The following is an 11,419-nucleotide window of genomic DNA, read 5'->3' on the forward strand; positions in this document are numbered from 1 at the left end:
CGTGGAAGACATTATTTTTGTTGCGGGGAGTATGTAGCGGTTAGTGTAGATTGTTATGTAGAGTTGTTCCGTTGATCTGTTTTATTCGACGATAGATGGCGCTGGCGTGGTGTTGTGAGGGGGAAGTGACGCGGGAGAAAGAGAGAAAGTCGTGTTTGCAAATCAATGTGTGTTTGTGAAAGAATATATAAGTTTTAACTGCATTTGGAGTGTTGCTGTTATTGGAAATACTTGCGTGAGCGTTCGACAACCACAAGACAGGGGCCTGAACCCCGAGGTACTGGTATTTATACTGACAATAGTGATAAGACACATTAAAGTACCGGTAACATATATGTTATGTATTAATATATATATATATACATAGAGGCCCGTAGCCAGCTTTATATTGGGGGGGGGGTTTGTTTTTCAATGTTGGCAATTTCTGAGGGAGCATAGCGACCGAGCGGGGGGAGGGTGTGGGAGATTTTGTGCACGATGAAGATTTTGCAATTATTACACTAAAAGGGAACGATCTGGTGCATACCTGAGGTGAAATTCTTGTAAATTTTCAAATGAAAAAAAAGAAAAAAACACCTATTCAGTGAAAATGTTTTCGACTATATGGTCTTTTCTACGCCCCTCCTCTTCCTGAGCAGTCTGAAGTGACAAATGCACAGCATCTGCCATGTTTGACGGCCGGCGCGAACCACCCCTGGGGGCTTCTTTTTTTGCTCGGGGGTGGGGGCTCGGGGCCGAACCCCCCTGGCTACGGGCATGTACATATATATATATATATACATGCATACATATATACACAGACATACATACATATACCACATATATATATAAATGACTTGTACAAACATTGTCTGAACTCGTCAGCACTGGTCTCATAACTATACTCTAACGAGTAGACGGACTTCATCTATCGTATCCGTGCTACGAAAATTCACTCCTACTCTCCGTAAATAGCGTCACATTAAGCCCCCGTCCCGTCCGCAACTTAACACCAACTATGCACTGCGCGCGAGCGTAAAAGTGTCGCGCGAGAAAACGCGTTAGTTTACGTCACACGCTGCAGCACTCTGCCGCCGTACATCACACTTAATCTAACAAACGGATCATACCGCCCCTACAGAAAACCAAACGACGAGCCACTCAAATCAACACGAAATCCAACCACCCACCTACCATAATTACACAACTACCCGCAGCCATCAACCGTAGGATATCAGACATCTCGTGCAGCAAAGAAGCATTTGACAAAGCTAAGCCCCCCTACGAAAAAGCTCTAAAAACAAGCGGATAGTTGTATCCGAAAACCTTACATACGCCAGCCACAACACATCTGCACCTGCAAGAAAGAACAGAAAAAGGAACATAATCTGGTTTAACCCGCCATACAGCCAAAACATCCAAACTAATATCGGCAAAACCTACCTCAACCTCATCCAGAAGCATTTCCACGAAGAACACAAATTCCACTCTATCTTCAACAAGAACAACGTAAAAGTCAGTTACAGCTGCACGGAAAATATAGCAACCATAATTAACAAGCACAACAAGAAAATAACCAGCGACAACCCCACCCCTTCCCAGAACGTATGCAACTGCCGAAAAGAAGAACAATGTCTACTTGACAATAACTGCCTCTCAACCAGCCTAGTCTACAACGCACGCGTAACTACAGATGAAGACACCACAGCAAATAACTACATCGGACGTACAGAGGGAACATTTAAACAACGACACATTCAACACAAGCTATCATTTCGAAACAGAAAATATGCTAACAGCACTGAACTCTCAAACCACACCTGGAAACTCAAAGACGACAAGAAAAATTATACAATTAACTGGTCAATCATCACTTCATCAAGCCCATACAACAACATCTGCAAAATATACAATCTCTGTTTAGCAGAAAAACTTTACATCACTAAAGCCGATAAAGCCAGGCTCCTCAACAAAAGATCTGAACTAATTTCGAAGTGCCACCACGAGAACAAGTATTACTTAATGAACACAAAAAGCACAGGAGAAGCTGGAGAATTCACAGCGATTTAACATCCGACCCACGCTACCACAGCTGAGCCCGTCGCCTCGACCTGCGTGCACGGGCACTGTTGCTAGATCCTTAGTCTCGACCCCAGCGAGAAATGTCACAACTGCCGCCGCCGCTGCGGTGGTCACCGTTGCTATGTACAACGGCGTCGACAACGGCATGCTCTCGCGTCTGACGGTGGACGACGGCCAGATCATCCCCGGACAGCGACGCGCAGTGAGCGACGACCACCACCGCACGTACAGCCACGACAGAGAAAGAGCTGACAGGGAGGGTCACCCACGCGGGGACGTGGAAGGAGGTCATGGTACGGCAGCATCCTATCCGCGGCAGCGTCGGCGGCGGAGTGCTGCAGCGTGTGACGTAAACTAACGCGTTTTCTCGCGCGAAACTTTTACGCGCGCGCAGTGCATAGTTGGTGTTAAGTTGCGGACGGGACGGGGGCTTAATGTGGCGCTATTTACGGAGAGTAGGAGTGAATTTTCGTGGCACGGATACGATAGATGAAGTCCGTCTACTCGTTAGAGTATAGTTATGAGACCAGTGCTGATAAGTTCAGACAATGTTTGTACAAGTCATTTTTATATATATGTGGTATATCAGGAGGGTATATGTATGTATGTGTGTGTATATATGTATGTATGTATATATATGTGTATATATATACATATATGTGACGGCGGCATAGTGTTCGCCATCTATTGGTCGAAGGTGCGCGTGTTGCCCGCATTCGCGGCGAGATGGCCCACCCTTTGCCCAGGATTGATGACTCTCAGCTAAAGCAATGCCTGTCGGGTGCTTGCTCATTCTTCATGTAATCTTGACTTGACCCAGTGTTACTGCAAGTCCTTGTCAACAAAAGACCATCGAGACAAGAGGGGGAACGCGTTCTTGATTGGGACAAACTTGTATTGTTTTCAAGAGGACTTCCCTATGGGCTACTGTAATGCACCTCCGCTGTTCCAGAGATTGATAGAGTTGGCTATGACCGGCTGGCCATGACGCTGGAAGGTCCATGCGGACGTATCTTGATATGCTGGTCAAATTTTCAACGAAAACGATGTTGTTTTTTCATGACGAGCATCTGTGAGGTCCTGAAGAGGTCCTTTAACGCCTACATAAGGCCGATTGATAGCCTTTTAGCCGCCAGCAAGTGTCATCTTCTGCAAGGACCAGCATCATCTTTCTCGGCGACACCACGTGAGGCCACTTGGAATCAATACCAGAATTGCCATCTAACATCCAGAGATAAAGACTGGTCCGTGGCCAAAGACGGTGAAGCAGGTACATAAAGCGTGAGTTTTTGTCGGTGCCCGCTGGCTTCGTACTATCGTCCGTTCTGTCGGAGGGATATTGCAAAGTCGCCAATCCCTGATTCAGCTCACGGAGAAGCAGTACCTCCTTTGTGTGGGATGATGCATAGTCGATCAAGCAGCTTCGACACTCTGAAGAGTCGACTGATGTGTCAGCCTTTCCAATCTTGGGTCTTGTCCAGAAGATGGGGCAAACCCTTTCACGCTGCACACGAATGCATCCGATTTTGCGGCGGGTGTGTTTACAGTCAAGGTGCAGGATGGACAGGAAGGCGCGGAATTGCCTACAAGCAGTCGCACTGAAGTACAACCGAGAAAGAAACTGGTGTACATACGAGACAAGGAGTTAGTGGCCGAATAGTCTGGCGTCTGCCGACAAGCCACATCTCACTCTAATGGTTGCAAAAGTTTACCATTACACCGATATAAGCCACTGCTGCAACGACGCAAAACTCCACATGGACGATGATTGTCACCACAGAAAAGGACACGCTGGATGAACGAGTTAAGCACCATGGGGCGACATCGAAATCCCAGTACGCGGCCCGGATGTGAGAAGGGAACGCAGTTTGGCAGACGCAGACATACCGACCACAAACAAGAAGAAATTGGAGGGGACCCTAAATAAGGCACTGTTGTAATTCCTCGTCGTATTGATGTCAAGAACGAAATGAGCAGGTGGTAAATATCTTAGGGGTTTCCCGCAGGCCTGCCACAATACAATGATAGTGAATGGAGTGGGTGTCAGACTCTAGGGTTTCCAAGATTGCACCAAATGATCCCTTACTGACAGGTTTTCCCACTCCACAAGATATCTTCAGAGTAGGCGTCAAGTAGGAAAACGGAGTTTGAGCACAGCACTCGCTACCGTCAGATGGACAGGGACACCATCAAGTGTGCTAAGGTGCAACAGAGGGCAAGACCCCTTAATATCCAAAGTCACACGTTGGGTATTGAATGATGAACAAGCCGTGCTGGAAGCAAATAAAGAAGGACGTGACAGTCGATCACTTCTGCTGGCGGCCAGTTTGATCGCTTCTCGATAGCAGAATGCGAATTCTGGTCAGGGAGTGGACTCCACCCAATGAAGAGGAACACTGTTTATCAAAGGGTTGCCACGCAGGACTCCGATCCGCAAGTCCTACGACACTGAAGTTCAGCTCTGGTGTCAGCCTCCGCCATTGCTCGGGAACGACCGAAAGACTTAGGCAGAATCAGAGTCGGTTCATACTGGCGCAGGAACTAGTTACGGATGTTGCGGATGCTTCCGAACATGCCTTAAAATGTGTTGGCCCGTAGTAAGCCAAAATCCACAGAGATGAAACGAGGCACAAACAAAGACTGCGAAAACAGTATTTCCCCTGCATCCTACCGCACTCCAGCTTGCGAGACGACAGACATGCACAAAACCTGCCATACAGCCTACCGGGTGAAGCCGTTCTACTGTTTGGTGTTGGCGACCATTTTACGAAGTATGTGCAATAATGTATGCCATGAGGACCAGACAGCTAAAAGACCCGTTGCAGACCTTATCTTTCCGGGCACAATTATGTTTGTGTGAAGACAGGGATGGCCAGAAACGATTCTTCTGATGCCAAGGTCGCAATTTGAGTCAGACATAGCAGAACTATGCACCAATGCTTGGGAATCGAGAAGACCTAGAACGACCCCTATATGCATCCCGAAAGGAAACGCATGATTGCCGTAGCGGTTTCATGAGACGCTGAAAGAGGCGCCACTCGCCAAAGGTCACGTCAAACACGGCAAGGATTGGGGGATCTCCACCTTGGCCCAGTCCAGTGCGCGTACAACTCCAGTGTGACACGAAGACGACTGAGCATGTCCGCCATTTTTCAGGCTGTGCACGCATGGGATCGAGAACCCCGCTTGCACCGAGCGGACATTGTCTATGGATGTGCGCCAACCAAAGCGACTTATTGAAGGTCGCAGGGAGTTACTCAAAAGAGCACCATCGCCGAAACTGCAAGAGGCTTTCCGAGAAGCCCGAAAACGGGCAAGTTATTGTCTGCCAGAAAAGCCGATCTAAAGCCAATTGTACGACAAGTGGAGCCCGATAACACCACCCCAACCAAGTGGGGCAGCAGAAGTGTGCGTTACCATCTGGCTTTAGTTATCCATAAAAGTCGCCACCGCTGCGAAATGTGGCTCTACTCATGGTCCAGGGCCATATACCATCGTTAACAGGATGCCGACAGCGAATGGCCTGCCTGGTGTCACATTACAGGTAGTCGCTACCGAGTGGGATACAGCTAAGCCGACATAGGCTATTGTCCATTCACAATCGGCTTGAAGATGTGTGTGGCACCGAGAATACCCAGGCCATTGGCGCATCAAGAAGCCGGAAGAGCTTGAGCGAAGTCCCTGTAGAGAGTGACCCGGGCGTTCCTGCCCTGCCGGGATGTTCTTCCCAATGATGGGTGAGGACTTTGTGTCCGGCATGCGATAAACCAACCGCACCCGCAGCCCCTCCTGTCCCGCGGCAGAGGCCGTGGACGACGGAATTCCCGAAGGTGACGTGGCGCTGACATGGAGTTTCCTGGCAAGCAGCTGTTCCGCCCCGAGGAACCAGACGAAGAGGACGAGCTGAGAGCTGTTGCTCAACCAGGGGAAGAGATGCTGATTAGGAGTGGGAACCGCGTGTTGACATGGGTTTGCCTGCAAGCGCTGATCGAAGCCCGCTCCGAACCACGTGTGACGAGGAAGTGGACGGCGACGTCAATGCTCCCGCCTACTTGGACGATTATGTCCGCCCCGTGAGCTGTACAGCGAGCGCGACGACCCACTCAGCGTAGTGATGCCGCATGAGACTGCCCATGCGTTGCTGGCAATGCCAGCTTACCGCACAACCGAAGCGACTTTCTTTTGTAACGTTCACGCGCTGGGCAGTTGCCCCTTGTTTTAGCGGATTGTGTAATTTTGTGTGCTATATTTTGTATTCCGGACAGTGGCAGGGTAGCTGCCTCCTGTTTGTAACGTTACCGCTGGCAGTTGCCCCTTGTTTTTAGCGGATTGCATATGTCGATGTGGGGCACATCTCCTCAAAAGAGGGCGTATTGACGCGGCTTAGTTTCGACTAGTGTCGGAAGTGGCGCGGTGTTGCCGCATGCGCGAGTGCGCGCCCTCTCTCGCCCTCTTGCTTGGCAGACATTGATGTGAGCAGACGTGAGTTAGCCGGCGTCTCCGAATAAAGCCGTTTATTACCTAATTCCTGTGTTTATCGATTCATTGCGAGTGCTCCCATGAAGGCATAATAGTCAGCTTTCACATATATATATGTATATATATATAATACATATAATATATAACATATATATATATATTATCCTACCCCTGTATAAGTCTAGAAACTGCTGTTGAATGTTTGTTTTTATAGATCGGATCAGATATAAATGGCGGCAATAAGATTAGAAACAAACAAAAAAAGTCAAAAGCCGAACAACAATAGACCAGCAAAACAATAGATCGATTTAACTATAGAACTATAGAACTACATAACAATAGATAACTAAAACAATAGCGCCATTTATGTATATATTGGTTATAGTATTTATATAAGGTTTATTCTTCATTAAAGTCTGTCTGATGATCGCGTAAGCGTGAAATTCGGAGTAACAGCTAAAAGTGATGTCTTGTCTTTAATTTATCTACAGACTACAATTACGCTCTGCAACTTAATGCATCGAGCACTCTACCGACAGTATAATAGACTCAGTATATATATATAAACTAGCAAATACCCGTGCTCTGCACGGAGTTGAATGTTTGGCCAAAGTCGACTGTGGCATATTGTAAACTGGTAAATATTTGCGGCTGTTTTTTTGCGGTTCTGGTAAAATTTTCTAAAAGATCTAAATTTTACCCTTTTTACATTGGCGGAATGATTTGATGGCATGATGAAAGAAGTGCATCGATATTATAAGATGACGCAGGACACACTATTTCTTCAATGCAAAGTCAGGAGGCTAATTATATAATAATATAAGAACCAATAAACGTGCATTCCTTGTAATCACTTCAATATGTATATCAGTCTACAGTCACACGTACACGGTACATGTACATCTCAGTTTAGTCACGTACGTACATCTCGTCTACAGTCTGAGTCACATACGCACATCTCAATCTACAGTCACATACGCAAATCTCAATCTACAGTAACATACGCACATCTCAATGTACAGTCGCATATGCACATCTCAATCTACAGTCACATACGCACATCTCAAATCTACAGTCACATTACACACATTTCAACCTACAGTCTCATACGCACATCTCAACCTACAGTCACATACGCACATCTCAACCTACAGTCATATACGCACATCTCAACCTACAGTCACATACGCACATCTCAATCTACAGTCACTATACGCGCATCTCAATCTAGCAGTCAGAATACCACATCTCAATCTACAGTCACATACGCACATCTCAACCTACAGTCACATACGCACATCTCAACCTACAGTCACATACGCACATCTCAATCTACAGTAACATACGCACATCTCAATCTACAGTCACATACGCACATCTCAATCTACAGTCACATACGCAACATCTCAATCTACAGTCACAAACGCACATCTCAACCTACAGTCACATACGCACATCTCAACCTACATCACATACGCACATCTCAATCTACAGTCACATACGCGCATCTCAATCTACAGTCACATGATACGTGCATAATAGTCTATAGTGACGTACGTGCATCTCAGCTACAGTCACGTAGCCTACGTATATCACATTTTTACAGTCTACAAATTACAGTTACATCTCAATGTACAGTCACATGATACGTGCATATCCACAGGCACTTGAAGCGCGTTCAATAAAATATAATGCTAAATAAATACGAAATTCTATTTACTACCAAATTATTATGTTTATATACTCTCTTTGACCTATTATTGCTATCATACGCCATGCTGGACAGCATTTCCAAATTGTGGCTTGTCTGTGAGTTTTAGGTGTGTGTCATTCTGTTGAAGTTTTAATTTCCATAAATGGTCCATGTTAAAATTGCATTGACTCCCGAAATATTTCGCGAAGGGATCACCCAAGCAGGATAAATATTTTTAAATAATTTTTAATATCATTGTTGCATCAGACCGGTCGTCAAGGGTCGCACGGCCGTTGCTAGGGCAAAATTTCCCAAGTGTCGTTGAAATGTTGCTTTAGTAACGTTGTTATGCAAATAAAGCTTAGTGACATAGCTTATCGTCTTCGCCACGTTGGAATCCCCGGTAAGAGTAAATGGGCACATTCCTTACGGCGGTTTCGGAGGAGATACGTGAAATTACACGCGGCCGTTACAGTATTACTATATAGATATGCATGTATATGTAATTTATCATGTATATAATATATATATACATAGCTACATTGCGCTATGTGGAAAGCTTGGCTTGACTTTGCAAGGATGGGCATGTGAGTGTAATGAGAGGAGAAGAGAGTAAAGCAGACCACATCATCATTCTGATCATTAGGCAACCTGCAATAAATGTATAGATCCACACACACAGACGCGCACGCACGCGTGCACGCGCTTACCACAGGCTGTGCACTTCACAATACTATGTATGTGTATATATAAGCTGCGTTCACACGAGATACACGGCCTCGCTGGTTCCGTACTTATCTGGTGCTGAATTCGGCTGAAATACCATGCTAACACAATCCAGAGGAGAGACCGGATACTAGAGAGGCGATGCGCAAAGGAAGCATTGATCCTGACCGCCGAGCGCGGATGTTGCGCGCAGTTCCGCGCGAGGCGCACGCGACCGCGGGAACGTGCTACGATAGTATCGGTGCTGGCAGCTGTGCATCCGTGCGCCAAATCCATAGGCCGGCGCACGGATGCATGGCACCCAGCGAACAGTCACGATAAAATTTTGAAGACTGTGGTGCCATCTATCGGACGGCATATTGAGACGAGATGTGGGTGGGGGGGGAGATGTGGGTCGGCGCACGATGCATAGCTTATAGCAAACACTGTCGAATTTGGGGAATAGGGGAAGTGTAACCCCCTTGGGGGAGCTGCATTTCTTGGGGGCAAATTTGAGGCGTTTTGGGGGTTTGGGGGAGAATAGGGGGCCGTTTCTAGGAGGGGGTGGAAGGGGGATTTTGGTTTTTTGGGGGTTGGAGTTGGGGTTGGGGTTGGGGCACGAGAATCGAGGCTTAGCTAGCTAGGTATAATATAGACTGGTACCCGGTTAACAGTTCCACACGCTACACTAACGTCGTGTAGCGAACGACGTCGTGTCACGTACGTCAGTGTAGCGAAGGATACTTACCGGAGTGAAGGTGGGCGAACGGGTACCAGTCTAGGTAAGCGCACTACAGCTAGTAAGAGGCCTCGAATTGCGTTCACACGACAGACAATACGCGGCTAGCGTGGTGCCGAATGTTTCAGCGCGGAATCACTTTCCTCGCCGAATAAGCCTCGTATTTCAGTACGGTACTTGCTAAGCCGCGTATAAGTCTTGAATATTTTTAACATGTGAACGCTCAGTACGGTACTGAAATCCTCGTGTGAACGCAGCTATATATACAATGTATTATGTGTAAAGTGCGAATCATTGGTCCACCCTTGCTTACTTGCAGGCGGTGTTATTACGCATCTTCATACCAGCTGTGCTCGTGGCCGTCAGCCTTGCCTTGGCTGCCTCCTCCACACTCTCCACACAGGAGCCAACGAAATACACGTTCCGCAGCGCCACCTACAACGCCTGGGACGTGCTGTACACGAACTCGTCGCCGTCCAGCGTGGATGCTCTCTTGTCGGGGCTGACCTCACAGGGTCTAGACGTGGCGCAGATGGGCAACTATGATGACCTGCTGAACGTGGGAGTGCACTACCAGGCGATGGACGTACACCAGTTTGACACGGGGGGAGAGGTGAGCGGAAGATTCTGCATTGTTGAGTTGTATTCCACAGTGAACAGCTTACTAGTATGCGTTATAATCAGAGCAGTAAGTGTGACAGTTTAAACAAAGTAAACGATTCATAAGGCAAGTAGTGATAAATGACTAAATGTGTCAGAAACAAATATGTCATGGTCTATGAATATAGTGTTATAGTCACAAAATAAACGTAATATTAAGGCACAGCCTATAAATAGTAAAACCATAATGGTCTCAACGAATCAAATTTTGCTAATTTCTTAAAATTATTATTAATTCAATTTATAATATAGTAAATTGAAATTAAAAAAATTAAATACAATTAAAGCAAATTATAGGCATTAGAGCAAATTATTGCATTATTGCATCAAGTCGCAATCCAAACGTGCTTAACATATGTATGTAATATCATAATCGTCACGTCCTTTCTACAGAACATGACCTGGACCGCCATCTATAATGACAGCGGGCTGCACGCGCTGCCAACACTGATGAACGCCGTGGCAACGGCACGCCTCCGCTCACTCGGCGCTGACGCGGCGGCGGCCATCGCGGCGTCTGTGCAACCGTGGCGCTCCCTGACGGGAGAGACGTTCACTTTTGATTATATGTCGTTCTTCTCTGTCATGATCCTCGGTGTCGTGCTGACGATGGTTCCTGTAGGATTCGTCAGCGAGGTAGTCCAGGACAGAGAGGTGAGTGACTGCAGGGAGATGCTATCCACAGATAACACGTGGTTACGAGATGTTGGTGACTGCATGGACCCATCTATCTAGCTGTCTGTCTGCTTGTAGGCAGAGTTCCTATGTTGGTATTGACAGACGAATTAATTCAAAGAAGTATTTCACTAAACAAAATCCGTCAGAGTATAAAATTACTTGTAACAGGTTCCTATCAATCATGAAATGTTAGCATCTGTGTTTTGTTGTGCATAAAGTTTATAGTTGCACAGTACTCAAGTTTCATTCTTAACACCAATGCATGCGCAATCCACGAGTATGTATAGGTAGTTGAAGGAGATTTTATTGGTTTATTTATCTCTATTGGAAGAAGAACCGAAAGCATATTATCCACTATATTGAATAGGCAGTCTGGGTTATATATCACATATATACAGTATATA

General features: G+C 46.4%; 1 protein-coding gene across 1 annotated transcript in view; it reads left to right on the plus strand.

The window, feature by feature from the left end:
- The window catches only part of LOC106815761 (ATP-binding cassette sub-family A member 5-like), a gene marked incomplete at its 3' end in the record, with an annotated part of 59,677 nt that overhangs the window by 46,211 nt on the left and 2,047 nt on the right, over positions 1 to 11,419 (plus strand). Inside the window, exons 16-17 of the mRNA XM_014820268.1 lie at positions 9,997 to 10,290; positions 10,731 to 10,991. Of these exons, the coding sequence (XP_014675754.1) occupies positions 9,997 to 10,290; positions 10,731 to 10,991 (555 nt within the window). The remainder of the gene's footprint in view (positions 1 to 9,996; positions 10,291 to 10,730; positions 10,992 to 11,419) is intronic.

This window comes from Priapulus caudatus, unplaced genomic scaffold (genome assembly GCF_000485595.1).
Source record: "Priapulus caudatus unplaced genomic scaffold, Priapulus_caudatus-5.0.1 Scaffold1193, whole genome shotgun sequence".
NCBI classification, from domain to species: domain Eukaryota; kingdom Metazoa; phylum Priapulida; class Priapulimorpha; order Priapulimorphida; family Priapulidae; genus Priapulus; species Priapulus caudatus.